We start from the raw sequence: 22,771 nt of genomic DNA, 5'->3' as shown, positions 1-22,771 counted from the left end.
ATCCGCACTTGGGATGGGCGCCCAGCATCCACTACGGACTCCGAGAAATAGATTTATCGGTAAGTAAAATCTTATTTTCTCTATCGTCCTAGTGGATGCTGGGGTTCCTGAAAGGACCATGGGGATTATACCAAAGCTCCCAAACGGGCGGGAGAGTGCGGATGACTCTGCAGCACCGAATGAGAGAACTCCAGGTCCTCCTTAGCCAGAGTATCAAATTTGTAAAATTTTACAAACGTGTTCTCCCCTGACCACGTAGCTGCTCGGCAAAGTTGTAATGCCGAGACCCCTCGGGCAGCCGCCCAAGATGAGCCCACCTTCCTTGTGGAGTGGGCCTTTACAGATTTAGGCTGTGGCAGGCCTGCCACAGAATGTGCAAGTTGGATTGTGCTACAGATCCAACGAGCAATCGTCTGCTTAGACGCAGGAGCACCCATCTTGTTGGGTGCATACAATATAAACAACGAGTCAGATTTTCTGACTCCAGCTGTCCTTGCAATATATATTTTTAATGCTCTGACAACGTCCAGTAACTTGGAGTCCTCCAAGTCACTTGTAGCCGCAGGCACTACAATAGGCTGGTTCAGATGAAATGCTGACACCACCTTAGGGAGAAAATGCGGACGAGTCCGCAGTTCTGCCCTGTCCGAATGGAAAATCAGATATGGGCTTTTGTAAGATAAAGCTGCCAATTCTGATACTCTCCTGGCAGAAGCCAGGGCTAGAAGCATGGTCACTTTCCAAGTGAGATATTTCAAATCCACCTTATTTAGTGGTTCAAACCAATGAGATTTTAGAAAGTCCAAAACCACATTGAGATCCCACGGTGCCACTGGAGGCACCACAGGAGGCTGTATATGCAGCACTCCCTTAACAAAGGTCTGGACTTCAGGGACTGAAGCCAATTCTTTTTGAAAGAAAATCGACAGGGCCGAAATTTGAACCTTAATAGATCCCAATTTGAGACCCATAGACAATCCTGATTGCAGGAAATGTAGGAATCGACCCAGTTGAAATTCCTCCGTCGGAGCACTCCGATCTTCGCACCACGCAACATATTTTCGCCAAATTCGGTGATAATGTTGCACGGTTACTTCCTTCCTTGCTTTAATCAAAGTAGGAATGACTTCTTCCGGCATGCCTTTTTCCTTTAGGATCCGGCGTTCAACCGCCATGCCGTCAAACGCAGCCGCGGTAAGTCTTGAAACAGACAGGGACCCTGCTGAAGCAAGTCCCTCCTTAGAGGTAGAGGCCACGGATCTTCCGTGATCATCTCTTGAAGTTCCGGGTACCAAGTCCTTCTTGGCCAATCCGGAACCACTAGTATCGTTCTTACGCCTCTTTGCCGTATAATTCTCAATACTTTTGGTATGAGAGGCAGAGGAGGAAACACATACACCGACTGGTACACCCAAGGCGTTACCAGCGCGTCCACAGCTATTGCCTGCGGATCTCTTGACCTGGCGCAATACCTGTCCAGTTTTTTGTTGAGGCGAGACGCCATCATGTCCACCATTGGTCTTTCCCAACGGGTTACCAGCATGTGGAAGACTTCTGGATGAAGTCCCCACTCTCCCGGGTGAAGATCGTGTCTGCTGAGGAAGTCTGCTTCCCAGTTGTCCACTCCCGGGATGAACACTGCTGACAGTGCTATCACATGATTCTCTGCCCAGCGAAGAATCCTTGCAGCTTCTGCCATTGCACTCCTGCTTCTTGTGCCGCCCTGTCTGTTCACATGGGCGACTGCCGTGATGTTGTCCGACTGGATCAACACCGGTTTTCCCTGAAGCAGAGGTTCTGCCTGGCTTAGAGCATTGTATATTGCTCTTAGTTCCAGAATGTTAATGTGAAGAGACGTTTCCAGGCTCGTCCATACTCCCTGGAAGTTTCTTCCTTGTGTGACTGCTCCCCAGCCTCTCAGGCTGGCGTCCGTGGTCACCAGGATCCAATCCTGTATGCCGAATCTGCGGCCCTCCAATAGATGAGGACTCTGCAACCACCACAGAAGAGACACCCTTGTCCTTGGAGACAGGGTTATCCGTAGGTGCATCTGAAGATGCGACCCTGACCATTTGTCCAACAGATCCCTTTGGAAAATTCTTGCGTGGAATCTGCCGAATGGAATTGCTTCGTAAGAAGCCACCATTTTTCCCAGGACTCTTGTGCATTGATGTACAGACACCTTTCCTGGTTTTAGGAGGTTCCTGACAAGGTCGGATAACTCCTTGGCTTTTTCCTCCGGGAGAAAAACCTTTTTCTGAACCGTGTCCAGAATCATCCCTAGGAACAGCAGACGAGTTGTCGGCATTAACTGGGATTTTGGAATATTCAGAATCCACCCGTGCTGTTTTAGCACTTCTTGAGACAGTGCTAATCCCATCTCTAGCTGTTCTCTGGACCTCGCCCTTATTAGGAGATCGTCCAAGTATGGGATAATTAATATGCCTTTTCTTCGAAGAAGAATCATCATCTCGGCCATTACCTTTGTAAAGATCCGAGGTGCCGTGGACAATCCGAACGGCAGCGTCTGAAACTGATAGTGACAGTTTTGTACAACGAACCTGAGGTACCCCTGGTGTGAGGGGTAAATTGGAACGTGGAGATACGCATCCTTGATGTCCAAGGATACCATAAAGTCCCCCTCTTCCAGGTTCGCTATCACTGCTCTGAGTGACTCCATCTTGAACTTGAACTTCTTTATGTACAGGTTCAAGGACTTCAGATTTAGAATAGGCCTTACCGAGTCATCCGGCTTCGGTACCACAAAAAGAGTGGAATAATACCCCTTCCCTTGTTGTAGAAGAGGTACCTTGACTATCACCTGCTGAGAGTACAGCTTGTGAATGGCTTCCAAAACCGTCTCCCTTTCGGAGGGGGACGTTGGTAAAGCAGACTTCAGGAAACGGCGAGGTGGATCTGTCTCTAATTCCAACCTGTACCCTTGAGATATTATCTGCAGGATCCAGGGATCTACCTGCGAGTGAGCCCACTGCGCGCTGTAATTTTTGAGACGACCGCCCACCGTCCCCGAGTCCGCTTGAGAAGCCCCAGCGTCATGCTGAGGCTTTTGTAGAAGCCGGGGAGGGCTTCTGTTCCTGGGAAGGAGCTGCGTGTTGCTGTCTCTTCCCTCGACCTCTGCCTCGTGGCAGATATGAATAGCCCTTTGCTCTCTTATTTTTAAAGGAACGAAAGGGCTGCGGTTGAAAAGTCGGTGCCTTTTTCTGTTGGGGAGTGACTTGAGGTAGAAAGGTGGATTTCCCGACTGTAGCCGTGGCCACCAAATCTGATAGACCGACTCCAAATAACTCCTCCCCTTTATACGGCAAAACTTCCATATGCCGTTTTGAATCCGCATCGCCTGTCCACTGTCGCGTCCATAAAGCTCTTCTGGCCGAAATGGACATAGCACTTACCCGTGATGCCAGTGTGCAGATATCCCTCTGTGCATCACGCATATAAAGAAATGCATCCTTTATTTGTTCTAACGACAGTAAAATATTGTCCCTGTCCAGGGTATCAATATTTTCAATCAGGGACTCTGACCAAACTACCCCAGCACTGCCCATCCAGGCAGTCGCTACAGCTGGTCGTAGTATAACACCTGCATGTGTGTATATACTTTTTTGGATATTTTCCATCCGCCTATCTGATGGATCTTTAAGTGCGGCCGTCTCAGGAGAGGGTAACGCCACTTGTTTAGATAAGCGTGTTAGCGCCTTGTCCACCCTAGGAGGTGTTTCCCAGCGCTCCCTAACCTCTGGCGGGAAAGGGTATAATGCCAATAATTTCTTTGAAATTATCAGCTTTTTATCAGGGGCAACCCACGCTTCATTACACACGTCATTTAATTCTTCTGATTCAGGAAAAACTATAGGTAGTTTTTTCATACCCCACATAATACCCTGTTTAGTGGTACCTGTAGTATCAGCTAAATGTAACGCCTCCTTCATTGCCAAAATCATATAACGTGTGGCCCTACTGGAAAATACGGTTGAATCGTCACCGTCACCACTGGAGTCAGTGCCTGCGTCTGGGTCTGTGTCGACCGACTGAGGCAAAGGGCGTTTCACAGCCCCTGACGGTGTTTGAGTCGCCTGGACAGGCACTAATTGATTGTCCGGCCGCCTCATGTCGTCAAACGACTGCTTTAGCGTGTTGACACTATCCCGTAGTTCCATAAATAAAGGCATCCATTCTGGTGTCGACTCCCTAGGGGGTGACATCCTCATATTTGGCAATTGCTCCGCCTCCACACCAATATCGTCCTCATACATGTCGACACACACGTACCGACACACAGCAGACACACAGGGAATGCTCCTAACGAAGACAGGACCCACTAGCCCTTTGGGGAGACAGAGGGAGAGTTTGCCAGCACACACCAAAAGCGCTATATATATATCAGGGATAGCCTTATAATAAGTGCTCCCTTATAGCTGCTTTGTTATATCAAAATATCGCCATAAATTTGCCCCCCCCCTCTCTGTTTTACCCTGTTTCTGTAGTGCAGTGCAGGGGAGAGACTTGGGAGCCGTCCTGACCAGCGGAGCTGTGAGAGGAAATGGCGCCGTGTGCTGAGGAGATAGGCCCCGCCCCTTTTCTGGCGGGCTCGTCTCCCGCTATTTAGAAAAATCAGGCAGGGGTTAAATATCTCCATATAGCCTCTAGGGGCTATATGTGAGGTATTTTTAGCCTTTATAGGTATTCATTTGCCTCCCAGGGCGCCCCCCTCCCAGCGCCCTGCACCCTCAGTGACTGCCGTGTGAAGTGTGCTGAGAGGAAAATGGCGCACAGCTGCAGTGCTGTGCGCTACCTTTAGAAGACTGCAGGAGTCTTCAGCCGCCGATTCTGGACCTCTTCTGACTTCAGCATCTGCAAGGGGGCCGGCGGCGCGGCTCCGGTGACCATCCAGGCTGTACCTGTGATCGTCCCTCTGGAGCTTGATGTCCAGTAGCCAAGAAGCCAATCCATCCTGCACGCAGGTGAGTTGACTCCTTCTCCCCTCAGTCCCTCGCTGCAGTGATCCTGTTGCCAGCAGGAATCACTGTAAAATAAAAAACCTAGCTAAACTTTGTCTAAGCAGCTCTTTAGGAGAGCCACCTAGATTGCACCCTTCTCGGCCGGGCACAAAAATCTAACTGGAGTCTGGAGGAGGGTCATAGGGGGAGGAGCCAGTGCACACCACCTGATCTGAAAAAGCTTTACTTTTTGTGCCCTGTCTCCTGCGGAGCCGCTATTCCCCATGGTCCTTTCAGGAACCCCAGCATCCACTAGGACGATAGAGAAAAAAAAATACTCACCAGCCCTGCTCCTGCTTCCGGACCGCTGCCCTTCGCCTGGCTGCCAGCTCCTCGGAACTATGGGAGAGCAGTCATAACGGCACAGCCGCACATGGACACTGCCTGAGCTGGAAGCCGGAGCTCAGGAGTGAGCACCTGCCTCCGGCTGCTGCTGAGGGGAAAGAGCCGGGAGCCTGCTGGAAACAAAATCTCAGCGGGCGCCCGGCATCTCCCTCAGTTAGGTGAGCCTGGTCGGGCCGGATCAAGCGGCTTTGAGGGCCTTATACGGCCTGCGGGCTTGAGGTTCCCCAGCCCTGGTTTAGGGCCTCCATGAGACGCCTAACTGCGGAAACACTGCTACGCATAGCAACAGAGGGGTTGGTTGGTCAGCTGCAAGGTTGACTTTCTTTGTAAAGTACAGATCTCTATCAAATGAATGCTTTAACGTAGCAGTCCAGCTCCCTTTTGGGTATAGAATGACTGGGTGGGGGAAAAGCAGAAATAGATAAAAGACTGATCTGTCACTCACAGTACAAACAAAAGTGCGATCATCAGTAAATATATTTCTCTTTAAAATCTTACACTAATTACTAAGGTATCACATCTACTAGCCAACTATTTTCACAGCAAGAGATAGGCTCAGGGTTTTTTTGTGGAACTCATTTCATTATATTTTTACAATAAAAAGAATGAATCTTTTTCACAGTTTTTCGAAAATGTACCTATTTCCTTTTCCAACACTTAAATACCACTCTGTGCAGCACAGCCCTTTGTACAGACATGCTAGGAAGATGGGTGTTTTTCATAGTTACAGCCTAGTAAACTATACCTAGGAGCATATTTACCTTTAATAAAATCGCCCCTTTAAATGCTGCACTTACTATAGGGCAGGTGCAAATACACGCTGATGGTGACTTGTCGCAAACTAAGTGCATATATTGCCGCATTGGGTATAATATCCAAGTGGTGACTATCCCGACAATCAAATCCCTACAAATTTTGGTGATTTTTGGTATTCTAACCCGATCCTCCTGCAGCCTAACCATATCCGTCTCCTCCAGTAGACTAACCCTAACCCTCACCGTCAGGATTAATCTGTATTTCGCATATATGCAAAAATCCACCTTTTTATTTTTGTAATTTACACCCATTATTCTTCCAACAATGCATCAGCCTCAAAAGATCTATAAAAACTGTAATAAAACATTTCTATTACATTTTGATATTAAATAATATTTATTTTTCTCTATCGTCCTAGTGGATGCTGGGGTTCCTGAAAGGACCATGGGGAATAGCGGCTCCGCAGGAGACAGGGCACAAAAGTAAAGCTTTCCGATCAGGTGGTGTGCACTGGCTCCTCCCCCTATGACCCTCCTCCAAGCCAGTTAGATTTTTGTGCCCGGCCGAGAAGGGTGCAATCTAGGTGGCTCTCCTAAAGAGCTGCTTAGAAAAGTTTAGCTTAGGTTTTTTATTTTACAGTGAGTCCTGCTGGCAACAGGATCACTGCAACGAGGGACTTAGGGGAGAAGAAGTGAACTCACCTGCGTGCAGGATGGATTGGCTTCTTGGCTACTGGACATCAGCTCCAGAGGGACGATCACAGGTACAGCCTGGATGGTCACCGGAGCCTTGCCGCCGGCCCCCTTGCAGATGCTGAAGTAAGAAGAGGTCCAGAATCGGCGGCAGAAGACTCCTCAGTCTTCTAAAGGTAGCGCACAGCACTGCAGCTGTGCGCCATTTTCCTCTCAGCACACTTCACACGGCAGTCACTGAGGGTGCAGGGCGCTGGGAGGGGGGCGCCCTGGGAGGCAAATGAATACCTATTTTGGCTAAAAATACCTCACATATAGCCTCCGGAGGCTATATGGAGATATTTAACCCCTGACAGAATCCGTTAAGAGCGGGAGACGAGGCCGCCGAAAAAGGGGCGGGGCCTATCTCCTCAGCACACAGCGCCATTTTCCCTCACAGAAAGGCTGGAGGGAAGGCTCCCAGGCTCTCCCCTGCACTGCACTACAGAAACAGGGTTAAAACAGAGAGGGGGGGCACTAATTTGGCGTTAGAAATATATAAAAAAGATGCTATAAGGGAAAACACTTATATAAGGTTGTCCCTATATAATTATAGCGTTTTTGGTGTGTGCTGGTAAACTCTCCCTCTGTCTCTCCAAAGGGCTAGTGGGTCCTGTCCTCTATCAGAGCATTCCCTGTGTGTGTGCTGTGTGTCGGTACGTGTGTGTCGACATGTATGAGGACGATGTTGGTGAGGAGGCGGAGCAATTGCCTGTAATGGTGATGTCACTCTCTAGGGAGTCGACACCGGAATGGATGGCTTATTTAGGGAATTACGTGATAATGTCAACACGCTGCAAGGTCGGTTGACGACATGAGACGGCCGACAAACAATTAGTACCGGTCCAGACGTCTCAAAAACACCGTCAGGGGTTTTAAAACGCCCGTTTACTTTAGTCGGTCGACACAGACACAGACAGGGACACTGAATCCAGTGTCGACGGTGAATAAACAAACGTATTCCTTATTAGGGCCACACGTTAAAGGCAATGAAGGAGGTGTTACATATTTCTGATACTACAAGTACCACAAAAGAGGGTATTATGTGGGATGTGAAAAAACTACCGTAGTTTTTCCTGAATCAGATAAATTAAATAAAGTGTGTGATGATGCGTGGGTTCCCCCCGATAGAAAATTATGGGCGGTATACCCTTTCCCGCCAGAAGTTAGGGCGCGTTGGGAAACACCCCTTAGGGTGGATAAGGCGCTCACACGCTTATCAAAACAAGTGGCGGTACCGTCTATAGATAGGGCCGTCCTCAAGGACCAGCTCACAGGAGGCTGGAAAATATCATAAAAAGTATATACACACATACTGGTGTTATACTGCGACCAGCGATCGCCTCAGCCTGGATGTGCAGAGCTGGGGTGGCTTGGTCGGATTCCCTGACTAAAAATATTGATACCCTTGACAGGGACAGTATTTTATTGACTATAGAGCATTTAAAGGATGCATTTCTATATATGCGAGATGCACAGAGGGATATTTGCACTCTGGCATCAAGAGTAAATGCGATGTCCATATCTGCCAGAAGATGTTATGGACACGACAGTGGTCAGGTGATGCAGATTCCAAACGGCACAAAGGTGTATTGCCGTATAAAGGAAGAGGAGTTATTTGGGGTCGGTCCATCGGACCTGGTGGCCACGGCAACTGCTGGAAAATCCGCCGTTTTTACCCTAAGTCACATCTCTGCAGAAAAAGACACCGTCTTTTCAGCCTCAGTCCTTTCGTCCCTATAAGATCATATCTGCCCAGGGATAGAGGAAAGGGAAGAAGACTGCAGCAGGCAGCCCATTCCCAGGAACAGAAGCGTTCCACCGCTTCTGACAAGTTCTCAGCATGGCGCTGAGACCGTACAGGACCCCTGGATCCTACAAGTAGTATCCCAGGGGTACAGATTGGAATGTCGAGACGTTTCCCCTTCGCAGGCTCCTGAAGTCTGTTTTACCAAGGTCTCCCTCCGACAAGGAGGCAGTATGGGAAAAAATTCACAAGCTGTATTCCCAGCAGGTGATAATTAAATTACCCCTCCTACTACAAGAAAAGGGGTATTATTCCACACTATATTGTGGTACTGAAGCCAGAAGGCTAGGTGAGACTTATTCTAAAAAAAAACACTTACACAGGTTCAAATCAAGATGGAGTCACTCAGAGCAGTGATAACGAACCAGGAAGAAGGGGACTATATAGTGTCCCGGGACATCAGGGATGCTTACCTCTATGTCCCAAATTTGCCCTTCTCACTAAGGGTACCTCAGGTTCGTGGTGCAGAACTGTCACTATCAGTTTCAGACGCTGCCGTTTGGATTGTCCACGGCACCCCGGGTCTTTACCAAGGTAATGGCCGAAATGATGATTCTTCTTCGAAGAAAAGGCGTCTTAATTATCCCTTACTTGGACGATCTCCTGATAAGGGCATAGTCCAGGGAACAGTTGGAGGTCGGAGTAGCACTATCTCGGATACTGCTACAACAGCACGGGTGGATTCTAAATATTCCAAAATCGCAGCTGATCCCGACGACACGTCTGCTGTGCCTAGGGATGATTCTGGACACAGTCCAGAAAAAGGTGTTTCTCCCGGAAGAGAAAGCCAGGGAGTTATCCGAGCTAGTCAGGAACCTCCTAAAAACAGTGCATCATTGCACAAGGGTCCTGGTAAAAATGGTGGCTTCCTACGAAGCAATTCCATTCGGCAGATTTCACGCAAGAACTTTTCAGTGGGATCTGCTGGACAAATGGTCCGGATCGCATCTTCAGATGCATCAGCGGATAACCCTATATCCAAGGACAAGGGTGTCTCTCCTGTGGTGGTTATAGAGTGTAAACCGTTGGGAAATACCAAAGGTGGACATGATGGCGTCCCGTCTGAACAAAAAACGGGACAGGTATTGCGCCAGGTCAAGAGACCCTCAGGCAATAGCTGTGGACGTTCTGGTAACACCGTGGGTGTACCAGTCGGTGTATGTGTTCCCTCCTCTGCTTCTCATACCTAAGGTGCTGAGAATTATAAGACGTAGAGGAGTAAGAACTATACTCATGGCTCCGGATTGGCCAAGAAGGACTTGGTACCCGGAACTTCAAGAGATGCTTACAGAGGTCTTATGGCCTCTGCCGCTAAGAAGGGACTTGCTTCAGCAAGTACCATGTCTGTTCCAAGACTTACCGCAGCTGCGTTTGTCGGCATGGCGGTGGAAAGCCGGATCCTAAGGGAAAAAGGCATTCCGGAAGAGGTCATTCCTACCCTGGTCAAAGCCAGAAAGGAGGTGACCGCACAACATTATCACCACATGTGGCGAAAATATGTTGCGTGGTGTGAGGCCAGGAAGGCCCCACAAAGAAATTTCAACTCGGTCATTTCCTGCATTTCCTGCAAACAGGAGTGTCTATGGGCCTCAAATTGGGGTCCATTAAGGTTCAAATTTCGGCCCTGTCGATTTTCTTCCAGAAAGAATTGGCTTCAGTTCCTGAAGTCCAGAAGTTTGTCAAGGGAGTATTGCATATACAACCCCCTTTTGTGCCTCCAGTGGCACTGTGGGATCTCAACGTAGTTCTGGGATTCCTCAAATCACATTGGTTTAAAACCAGTCAAATCTGTGGATTTGAAGCATCTCACATGAAAAGTGACCATGCTCTTGGCCCTGGCCTGGACCAGGCGAGTGTCAAATTGGTGGTTTTTTCTCAAAAAAGCCCATATCTGTTTGTCCATTCGGACAGGGCAGAGCTGCGGACTCGTCCCCAGTTCTCTCCCTAAGGTGGTGTCAGTGTTTCACCTGAACCAGCTTATTGTGGTGCCTTGCACCTACTAGGGACTTGGAGGACTCCAAGTTGCTAGATGTTGTCAGGGCCCTGAAAATATGTTCCAGGACGGCTGGAGTCAGGAAAACTGACTTGCTGTTATCCTGTATGCACCCAACAAACTGGGTGCTCTTGCTTCTAAGCAGACTATTGCTAGTTGGATGTGTAATACAATTCAGCTTGCACATTCTGTGGCAGGCCTGCCACAGCCAAAATATGTAAATGCCCATTCCACAAGGAAGGTGGGCTCATCTTGGGCGGCTGCCCGAGGGGTCTCGGCTTTACAACCTTGCCGAGCAGCTACTTGGTCAGGGGCAAACACGTTTGCTAAATTCTACAAATTTGATACCCTGGCTAAGGAGGACCTGGAGTTCTCTCATTCGGTGCTGCAGAGTCATCCGCACTCTCCCGCCCGTTTGGGAGCTTTGGTATAATCCCCATGGTCCTTTCAGGAACCCCAGCATCCACTAGGACGATAGAGAAAATAAGAATTTACTTACCGATAATTCTATTTCTCGGAGTCCGTAGTGGATGCTGGGCGCCCATCCCAAGTGCGGATTATCTGCAATACTTGTACATAGTTAACAAAAATCGGGTTATTATTGTTGTGAGCCATCTTTTCAGAGGCTCCGCTGTTATCATACTGTTAACTGGGTTTAGATCACAAGTTGTACGGTGTGATTGGTGTGGCTGGTATGAGTCTTACCCGGGATTCAAAATTCCTCCCTTATTGTGTACGCTCGTCCGGGCACAGTACCTAACTGGCTTGGAGGAGGGTCATAGGGGGAGGAGCCAGTGCACACCACCTGATCGGAAAGCTTTACTTTTGTGCCCTGTCTCCTGCGGAGCCGCTATTCCCCATGGTCCTTTCAGGAACCCCAGCATCCACTACGGACTCCGAGAAATAGAATTATCGGTAAGTAAATTCTTATTTTAAAAAATGTACACAGTTCTCCGACTGTTTCTGAATGTTCATCTTTGTTTTTCCTTGTGCTGATGTCTGAGCAGTGATGTAAGTTCATGTGATCACTTCATAATTGGCACCACCTTGTCAAGTTATATTAGTCACGTCTCCATAGACAAAGTTTTCCAATTACGTTCCGTTCCATTTCTTTATTTGTATCATGTTTCCCCCCCCCCCCCAATCTGACAAGAATTAGACACCAGTCTTAATTACATTACACCGCAGCTTAAATTACAATGTGCATATGATAGTGCAAGTTACACTATTATCCTTATGTGACACATTTGTAATGTTATACAGCAAAGTTACAAGGTAACTTACAAAAATGTAAGATTTTTAGAAAACAAACATAAAAACTGAAATGAATGATATGAAGCAAAAGTATGAAATGACTGTTAGTTCGTTGGAATTTGAAGTAACTGTTTTATTTTTTTTACACAGTGTACAGTATTATTGTCATGAAAGCATCACCATTTCCCCATAGGGGTGGTATTCATGTGACCGCCGGTCAGCTGACCGACAGTCACATGACCTCCTCCGTGAGCCCGACGGCTCACTATCCTGATGGTCGGCATGCCGACCAACAGGGACTATTTCCACTCGTGGGTGTCCACGACACCCATAGAGTGGGAATAGAATCCGTGGCGACCGCAGGTCGCCACCGAGCCCGCAAGGGGCTTGCTGCACTCGCCCCTCCCCGCCGGGATCCTGGCGTCGGTATGCTGCCGGGATCCCGGCGTCGGTAAGGTGACCAGCGGTCAGGAGACCGCCGGTCACCAGTACTACACCCCCCCATAGTGCTTGCATGAGACAATTTCTAGCAGGTATGAGTTTCACAATAATTTAGCATAACTGCAATGCTGCACCTGCCCCTCCCCAGCTTTAGGTGTCTCCTCAGTTACACGGGAAGAGCTCTGAGTACTGGCGAGTATACGACAGTAAGAAAGTGGATATTAAGGAGTAAGATTCTGAAGCAGTTCTAGGAGATAAAGGTTAGTTGAGATGCAACAGAGTGATTTTGATATTACATTATATTCATCTCTCTCTAGCCATCTAGGGGGGTATTCAATTACCTGCGATCATTGATCGCAGGTAATTGTGTCGCTGCAGGGGAGGGGGGGTATTCAATTAGTCCTGATACACCGGCACAAGGCCAAGCAAATTCCCCAAAAACAGTCCCATTTTCATACGAAAACGGGTCTGTTTCTACCGAAAACACAAAGCTTTCACTGAACCTGTGTGTTTTCAAGTGAAAATGCATTCTTTTTTTCAGGTGACCGAATTGGATAGTCCGGAAAAAAATAATCAAAGAAACATCGGGAAAAATCACGAAAAACGTCCGCTCAAATAGTCGGACATTTTTCTGCTACACTTTAGAAAACACATTTTTTGCACAGATAATCTTGTACCACATTTCATATATGCCCATCCCATACTATTCATTGCAACTGTACAAATGTATCACATGTATTCAAATGTATTTTGGATTCCAATAATTTGTCATCTTGAATTATCTCAAACCTATTTCCAATGAAGTATCTTTCAGAAAACTGTTTTATAATTCATAGAGAACAATAGTACATGGTGGCTGAATTCTGCATATCCATTAATGTATTACTTACACAAGACTAAATGTCAGTCAATAAAGCAATACTGAACTAGTGTTTACTTCTCTCTGCCATGTTATGGGTATGGCGCTGTGCCACAGAAGATCCAGTGACCTTTTCTCACAGAAACACAGCACGATAGCTTATTCTGGTTTTACACTGTGCAGCTACTACATATTACAGCCTGGAAGGAATGGGTGGTAAAACGTTTAATTAACAGACTTACATTTATGCAGCTGAAAACCCCAACTAACATAGTCTGCTTTTGGCAGGCTGTGCAACTGATTTATGTTTTCACATTTCTACTTTGAACTACATTAATGAGTGTGTTAAAATTAAAACTAAAACTGAATAGCATGTTCTGACCTTTCTGTTTTGGACTCACTGTCAGCCTTGCTTTGTTCATGCTCTTGGCTGAGACGGTGTAGTTCATCTTGAAGGCGTTTCTCCCGCTCCACACTTCCCTGGTTAAAGCGCAACTCTTTTTCCAGTGCCTTCAATTTATCTTCCAGAAGCTTAAATTCATGGAGTATTAGATAACTGACTCCGCAATACTTGCAAACAGTCTCATCACGAGGCATCTGAAACAATAAAACAACAATATTCATACCAGGCTGTAGTGGCCTGCAACATGTGAACCAATCTTGTGAACCTGAGGTTTACGTGCTAGGTAACAAAAACCAAAGGACTCTGGTTATACCCTGAAGGGAACAAACTTACTTTGGAAGTTCCCTATACTGTTCTCTTTCAATGCTGGTTATTAAAGATCTATGCTATCAATTGTATACGAAGAATAAATTAGGCCACACAGAAAACCTGCCTTAATCTAGCCATTTTCCGCTCGGTAATGCCCCTTTTCTGGGTCACTAGGCTGTTTTTTGACATACAAAAATCATGAATGTTGGGGGTTATATTATAAGGCAAACCCTAAAACTGAAGCATACAGCAGCTTTTTTTGCTGTTACATATTGTAAAACGCAAAACACATTCATATAATAGAACTACTCCATGAATGTACTTTATTTTTGGTGTGGATCGTTGGGTCGACAGTAACTAGGTCAACAGTCATTAGGTCGACCACTATTGGTCGATAATGACTAGGTCGACACTTGAAATAGGTCAACATGGATAAGGTCGACATGGAAAAAAGTTGACATGAGTTGTTGTTTTTTTAAAAGTCGTTTTCTTCGTAAAGTGACAGGGAACCCCAATTAGTGCACCGTGTTCGCTCGCCATGCTTCGGGCAAGGCGCTTCGCTACCACTGCCCTCAGCACAGGTTACTATTCCCAATCGTAGTCCACGTGGATCGAAAAGTATGAAAAAGATAAAAAAAGAAAACATTTTTTTTAAAACTCATGTCGACCTTTCATGTGTCGACCTTTGCCATGTCGACCTAGTGATCATGTCGACCTAATGAGTGTCGGCCTAAAGACTGGATACGCTTGATTTTGTATTAAAAAAAATTCTGACTACAGCACAAAAAATGTTGCCTAATATTATCAACAAGTTTTAAACTGGAAGGCAGCCCACTGCAGGGTTGAACTTATTTACTGGTGGGCCCTACTGCTTCAAAGGCCTCCTGTATGTGATGGGGCAGACCACAGAAGGCTACAATCGGACGGTGGGTTTCGGGGTAGAGGAGCACTGCCCATTGTGTTCTGACTCCGTGTCAGACCATGACAGTCACAGTCACTGGAAAAACCCAGGGCTGTTGATATGATTAGCTGTGCTGGGCTGCATGATCAGGAGGAGGTGTTCCCAAGAGGTTGATTGTAGTGAGCGCTCAGTGCAGGAAGGAACTTGGAGACGAGGTGTGTATCATGTGTGCGAATACCTCTCTCAGTAAAATGTGTGACCTGTAGTCTAAAGGTTACAATTACTAATGCCATCTAAAGAGGACATTAGCTAACGGCCAAGCAACAATACTGAGCTTTTTTTTTTTTTGTCTAAAACTAATAAAGTGATTTCACTGCATACAACAGACCTACTACAGAAGTACTCCAAGGCCAACTCAATTCCTCCACTTCTACTGTACACACTGTATATAACAGGGAGATGTCACAGGTGCTCTGTAATGAACTAGGTGCTGCTCCCTCCGCTGCTCTTTCCTGAGCACTAGGCTGGTGGCGGGGCACTCTTTGACTCGAACCTTTGCGGTTGCTCCACTCAGCTGCGCTTTGTTGGAGGATTCAGTTTGTTCTCCCTCAGCTCCAGGCTGCGCATAGGTTCCCACTGTCCACAGCTTCCTATCAGGGATTCCACAATGTCTGAAAGTGAGTAGAGTGCAGCTCCATACATCTCCAGTTCCTTTAAAGAGACATCTTCCATTTTAGTGCTTGCCCACTTCAGCGTACCCCCTTGTTCCAGGGCCCTAGGCAACTGCTAAAGCTGTGTAATGGTAGTTCTGGCCCTGTATAATGGCGTCAGACATTCTTGTGTCTCATGAAATTGAAGTTGAGCATTTTTGTCTGAATGCTAAGAGGAACGTATGGTGTTATTCATACCCCGACACCCAGTATCCTGTTACGGGGATGCTTTCCCATGGAAGCTACAGTCCATTCTAAAGTGATGATTATATACAATCTAGGGCAACCACCTGCGACCCTCGGCAAAAGTTCAAACTGGAAAGGATACTTGTCTTTCAACAGGACAACAATCCAAGTAACACTGCAAGTACACTCTAATGGTTTATAACGAAGGAAATAGAGAACCTTGAGCATAAATATCAACGATATAGCGTACACATCCTATAGTGTAAACCCTTCATACTGTCCGGTCATTCACTGAATCATCCCATTGTATGTGCTGCACATCCAATGGGAAGATTCCACAGCCGATGCAGGTGTAGTTACATGCAGAATGTTACGATATATTGTGCCGTTGTACAACAGATTGTGCAGTGTGTACAGCAGATGCAATGTTACATCACACTGCCGTGTTACTGGGTTACACCATCGCATAGTGTGTACCCAGCTTAAGGATGTAAGCAATATCGAAGGGAGAAGTGGACAAATATTGTTCCATCTAGGAACTAAAGGTTTTCAAGGACTAATCCAAAAAAAATAAGAATTTACTTACCGATAATTCTATTTCTCGGAGTCCGTAGTGGATGCTGGGGTTCCTGAAAGGACCATGGGGAATAGCGGCTCCGCAGGAGACAGGGCACAAAAAAGTAAAGCTTTACTAGGTCAGGTGGTGTGCACTGGCTCCTCCCCCCATGACCCTCCTCCAGACTCCAGTTAGGTACTGTGCCCGGACGAGCATACACAATAAGGGAGGCATTTTGAATCCCGGGTAAGACTCATACCAGCCACACCAATCACACCGTACAACTTGTGATCTAAACCCAGTTAACAGTATGACAACAGAAAGGGCCTCTTAAAGATGGCTCCTTAACAATAACCCGAATTAGTTAACAATAACTATGTACAAGTATTGCAGATAATCCGCACTTGGGATGGGCGCCCAGCATCCACTACGGACTCCGAGAAATAGAATTATCGGTAAGTAAATTCTTATTTTCTCTATCGTCCTAAGTGGATGCTGGGGTTCCTGAAAGGACCATGGGGATTATACCAAAGCTCCCAAACGGGCGGGAGAGTGCGGATGACTCTGCAGCACCGAATGAGAGAACTCCAGGTCCTCCTTTGCCAGGGTATCAAATTTGTAAAATTTTACAAACGTGTTCTCCCCCGACCACGTAGCTGCTCGGCAGAGTTGTAATGCCGAGACCCCTCGGGCAGCCGCCCAAGATGAGCCCACCTTCCTTGTGGAGTGGGCTTTTACAGTTTTAGGCTGTGGCAGGCCTGCCACAGAATGTGCAAGTTGAATTGTGTTACAAATCCAACGAGCAATCGACTGCTTAGAAGCAGGTGCGCCCAACTTGTTGGGTGCATACAATATAAACAGCGAGTCAGATTTTCTGACTCCAGCCGTCCTTGCAATGTATATTTTTAAGGCTCTGACAACGTCCAACAACTTGGAGTCCTCCAAGTCGCTAGTGGCCGCAGGCACCACAATAGGTTGGTTCAGATGAAATGCTGATACCACTTTAGGGAGAAAATGCGGACGAGTCCGCAGTTCTGCCCTATCCGAATGGAAGATTAGATAAGGACTTTTATAAGATAAAGCCGCCAATTCAGATACTCTCCTGGCAGAGGCCAGGGCTAGTAACATAGTCACTTTCAATGTGAGATATTTCAAATCCACCTTTTTCAATGGTTCAAACCAATGGGATTTGAGGAAATCTAAAACTACATTTAGATCCCACGGTGCCACCGGAGGCACCACAGGAGGCTGTATATGCAGTACTCCCTTGACAAAAGTCTGGACCTCAGGGACAGAGGCCAATTCTTTTTGGAAGAATATTGACAGGGCCGAAATTTGAACCTTAATGGATCCCAATTTGAGACCCATAGATAATCCTGATTGCAGGAAATGTAGGAAACGACCCAGTTGGAATTCCTCCGTCGGAACCCTCCGATCCTCGCACCACGCTACATATTTTCGCCAAATGCGGTGATAATGTTTCACGGTGACTTCCTTCCGTGCCTTAATCAAGGTAGGAATGACTTCTTCTGGAATGCCTTTCCCTTTTAGGATCTGGCGTTCAACCGCCATGCCGTCAAACGCAGCCGCGGTAAGTCTTGAAAAAGACAGGGACCCTGCTGTAGCAGGTCCCTTCTCAGAGGTAGAGGCCACGGTTCGTCCGTGAGCATCTCTTGAAGTTCCGGATACCAAGTCCTTCTCGGCCAATCCGGAACCACTAGTATTGTTCTTACTCTTCTTTGCCGTATGATCTTCAATACCTTTGGTATGAGCGGCAGAGGAGGAAACACATACACTGACTGGTACACCCAAGGAGTTACCAGTGCGTCCACAGCTATTGCCTGTGGATCTCTTGACCTGGCGCAATATTTGTCCAGTTTCTTGTTGAGGCGAGACGCCATCATGTCTACAATTGGTCTTTCCCAACGGTCTATTAACATGTTGAAGACTTCTGGATGTAGACCCCACTCTCCCGGATGAAGATCGTGTCTGCTGAGGAAGTCTGCTTCCCAGTTGTCCACGCCCGGGATGAACACTGCTGACAGTGCTATCACGTGATTCTCCGCCCAGCGAAGAATCTTGGCAGCTTCTGCCATTGCACTCCTGCTTCTTGTGCCGCCCTGCCTGTTTACATGGGCGACCGCCGTGATGTTGTCCGACTGAATCAACACCGGCTTTCCTTGCAGGAGAAGTTCCGCCTGGCTTAGAGCATTGTAGATTGCTCTTAGTTCCAGAATGTTTATGTGAAGAGACTTTTCCAGACTCGTCCATACTCCCTGGAAGTTTCTTCCTTGTGTGACTGCTCCCCAGCCTCTCAGGCTGGCGTCCGTGGTCACCAGGATCCAATCCTGAATGCCGAATCTGCGGCCTTCTAATAGGTGAGCCTTCTGCAACCACCACAGAAGTGACACCCTTGCATGGAATCTGCCGAATGGAATTGCTTCGTAAGAAGCCACCATTTTTCCCAGGACTCTTGTGCATTGATGTACTGACACTTTTCCTGGTTTTAGGAGGTTCCTGACCAGATCGGATAACTCCTTGGCTTTTTCCTCTGGAAGGAAAACCTTTTTCTGAACCGTGTCCAGAATCATTCCTAGGAACAGCAGACGAGTTGTCGGGATTAAATGGGATTTTGGAATATTCAGAATCCACCCGTGTTGTCTTAGCACCTCTTGAGATAGTGCTAAAGCTGTCTCCAGCTGTTCTCTGGACCTTGCCCTTATTAGGAGATCGTCCAAGTATGGGATAACTAATACGCCTTTTCTTCGAAGAAGAATCATCATCTCGGCCATTACCTTGGTAAAGACCCGAGGCGCCGTGGACAATCCGAACGGCAGCGTCTGAAACTGATAGTGACAGTTTTGAACAATGAACTTGAGGTACCCCTGGTGTGCGGGGTAAATCGGAACGTGTAGATACGCATCCTTGATGTCCAAGGATACCATAAAGTCCCCTTCTTCCAGGTTCGCTATCACTGCTCTGAGTGACTCCATCTTGAACTTGAACTTTTTTATGTAGAGGTTCAAGGACTTCAGATTTAGAATAGGCCTTACCGAGCCATCCGGCTTCGGTACCACAAATAGAGTGGAATAATACCCCTTTCCTTGTTGTAATAGGGGTACTTTGACTATCACCTGCTGAGCGTACAGCTTGTGAATGGCTTCCAACACCCTCTCCCTTTCGGAAGAGACGGTTGGTAAGGCAGACTTCAGGAAACGATGAGGAGGATCCGTCTCTAATTCCAACCTGTACCCCTGAGATATTATCTGCAGGATCCAGGGGTCTACCTGCGAGTGAGCCCACTGCGCGCTGTAATTTTTGAGACGGCCCCCCACTGTCCCCGAGTCCGCTTGAGAGGCCCCAGCGTCATGCTGAGGTTTTTGCAGGAGCCGGGGAGGGCTTCTGTTCCTGGGAAGGAGCTGCCTGTTGGTGTCTCTTCCCTCTTCCTCTGCCTCGTGGCAGGTACGACAAGCCCTTCGCTCTCTTATTTTTGTAGGAGCGAAAGGGCTGCGGTTGAAAGGTCGGTGCCTTTCTCTGTTGGGGAGTGACTTGAGGTAAAAAAGTGGATTTCCCGGCAGTAGCCGTGGCCACCAAGTCTGATAGACCAACTCCAAATAACTCCTCCCCTTTATACGGCAAAACCTCCATGTGACGTTTTGAATCCGCATCGCCTGTCCACTGTCGTGTCCATAAGGCTCTTCTGGCTGAAATGGACATAGCACTCACCCGAGATGCCAGTGTGCAAATATCCCTCTGTGCATCACGCATATAGATAAATGCATCCTTTATTTGTTCTAACGACAGTAAAACATTGTCCCTATCTAGGGTATCAATATTTTCAATCAGGGATTCTGACCAAACTACTCCAGCACTGCACATCCAGGCAGTTGCTATAGCTGGTCGTAGTATAACACCTGCATGTGTGTATATATTCTTTTGAATAACTTCCATCTTTCTATCTGATGGATCCTTAAGTGCGGCCGTCTCAGGAGAGGGTAACGCCACTTGTTTGGATAAGCGTGTGAGCGCCTTGTCCACCTTAGGGGGTGTTTCCCAGCGCGCCCTAACCTCTGGCGGGAAAGGGTATAATGCCAATAACTTTTTTGAAATTATCAACTTTTTATCAGGAGCAACCCACGCTTCATCACACACGTCATTTAATTCTTCTGATTCAGGAAAAACTGTTTGTAGTTTTTTCACACCATACATAATACCCTGTTTTACGGTATCTGTAGTATCAGCTAAATGTAACGTCTCCTTCATTGCCAAAATCATATAACGTGTGGCCCTACTGGAAAATACGTTTGAATTTCTACCGTCGTCACTGGAATCAGTGTCCGTGTCTGGGTCTGTGTCGACCGACTGAGGCAAAGGGCGTTTTACAGCCCCTGACGGTGTTTGAGGCGCCTGGACAGGCATTAATTGATTGTCCGGCCGCCTCATGTCCTCAACTGACTGTTTAAGGGAAGATAAACCATCACGTAATTCCACAAATAAAGGCATCCATTCTGGTGTCGACCCCCTGGGGGGTGACATCTGCATATTTGGCAATTGCTCCGCCTCCACACCAATATCGTCCTCATACATGTCGACACCACGTACCGACACACACCGCAAACTCACAGGGAATGCTCTAATGAAGACAGGACCCACTAGCCCTTTTGGGGAGACAGAGGGAGAGTCTGCCAGCACACACCACAAAGCGCTATATATACAAGGGATATCCTTATATTAAGTGCTCCCTTATAGCTGCTTTAATATATATATATATAGCCATTAATGTGCCCCCCCTCTCTGTTTTACCCTGTTTCTGTAGTGCAGTGCAGGGGAGAGACCTGGGAGCCGTTCTGACCAGCGGAGCTGTGACAGAAAATGGCGCCGTGTGCTGAGGAGATAGGCCCCGCCCCTTTTTCGGCGGGTTCTTCTCCCGCTATTTTTCCAGTCAGGCAGGGGTTAAATATCTCCATATAGCCCCTATGGGCTATATGTGAGGTATTTTTAGCCTTGTATAAGGTTTATATTTGCCTCTCAGAGCGCCCCCCCCCAGCGCTCTGCACCCTCAGTGACTGCCCAGTGAAGTGTGCTGAGAGGAAAATGGCGCACAGCTGCAGTGCTGTGCGCTACCTTATGAAGACTGAGGAGTCTTCAGCCGCCGGTTTCCGGACCTCTTCACGCTTCAGCATCTGCAAGGGGGTCGGCGGCGCGGCTCCGGGACCGGACTCCACGGCTGGGCCTGTGTTCGATCCCTCTGGAGCTAATGGTGTCCAGTAGCCAAGCAGCAAATCCACTCTGCATGCAGGTGAGTTTACTACTTTCCCCCTAAGTCCCACGTTGCAGTGATCCTGTTGCCAGCAGGACTCACTGTAAAGAAAAAAACCTAAACTAAACTTTCTCTAAGCAGCTCTTTAGGAGAGCCACCTAGATTGCACCCTTCTCGTTCGGGCACAAAATCTAACTGGAGTCTGGAGGAGGGTCATGGGGGGAGGAGCCAGTGCACACCACCTGACCTAGTAAAGCTTTACTTTTTTGTGCCCTGTCTCCTGCGGAGCCGCTATTCCCCATGGTCCTTTCAGGAACCCCAGCATCCACTTAGGACGATAGAGAAACACTATTTGCTGCAAACGATGCCAGAGGTGGTACAAGTACTGACCATGGAAGATGAGGATATTTCTTGTTATATTATGATTATTGGTATATGCCATTATCTTACTTGCATGAGAGGGACACTGTGGTCCTGAGCCGCACACAGAGGCAGCCATGCCTGTATCTCCTGCCACAGCTGTGTCTTTATGCGAATGTAGTCAGCGATTCTGTAAATAGGGAGACTCCCACATCAGCGATTTGCGGCGCTGCAAATCAGTATCAGTGTCTTTAGACGCATCTTTGGAACTTGTACCAGCCCTATGGCAGGTGTAGTTTCTCCGCCGGGTATGCCGTATCGCGTTAGCGGTGTGTGTTTAGATGCAGCCGATGTCAGCAACACGCTGCGTCTCCCTAGCCACCCCTATTAACTCTCAAGTATGAACACTAAACTCCACAGTCCAAATTTGTACTGTGTCTCTGTGCAGTTACAACCGGGATGCATGCACAGCACTTAGAACATTGCCCAACTTCTTGCATGTTGCATAATGAGACCCTGTAAGTGTAACTCCAAAATAAAAATAAGAATTTACTCACCGTTAATTCTATTTCTCGTAGTCCGTAGTGGATGCTGGGGACTCCGTAAGGACCATGGGGAATAGACGGCTCCGCAGGAGACTGGGCACAATTAAAGAAAGATTCAGGACTATCTGGTGTGCACTGGCTCCTCCCCCTATGACCCTCCTCCAGACTTCAGTTAGGATACTGTGCCCGAAGAGCTGACACAATAAGGAAGGATTTGGAATCCCGGGTAAGACTCATACCAGCCACAGCAATCACACCGTATAACTCGTGATATGAACCCCGGTTAACAGTATGATAACAACGGAGCCTCTGAACAGATGGCTCGCAATAACAACCC

At 47.5% G+C, this 22,771-nt stretch overlaps 1 protein-coding gene and 1 long non-coding RNA gene across 3 annotated transcripts in view; one reads left to right on the top strand and one right to left on the bottom strand.

The window, feature by feature from the left end:
* The window catches only part of LEKR1 (leucine, glutamate and lysine rich 1), a 267,560-nt gene that overhangs the window by 212,041 nt on the left and 32,748 nt on the right, over positions 1 to 22,771 (bottom strand). For both annotated transcript variants that reach the window (XM_063916122.1, XM_063916123.1), the window contains exon 3: positions 13,587 to 13,801. In XM_063916122.1, the coding sequence (XP_063772192.1) occupies positions 13,587 to 13,801 (215 nt within the window). The remainder of the gene's footprint in view (positions 1 to 13,586; positions 13,802 to 22,771) is intronic.
* LOC134909343 (uncharacterized) overlaps positions 1 to 22,771 on the top strand; it is a 42,725-nt gene that overhangs the window by 5,614 nt on the left and 14,340 nt on the right. The window lies entirely within an intron of this gene.

The sequence above is a fragment of the Pseudophryne corroboree genome, chromosome 4 (genome assembly GCF_028390025.1).
Source record: "Pseudophryne corroboree isolate aPseCor3 chromosome 4, aPseCor3.hap2, whole genome shotgun sequence".
In the NCBI taxonomy this organism is placed as follows: Eukaryota; Metazoa; Chordata; class Amphibia; order Anura; family Myobatrachidae; genus Pseudophryne; species Pseudophryne corroboree.
Note: the sequence above shows the minus strand (reverse complement) of the source record. Positions and strands in the feature narration are given on the sequence as shown.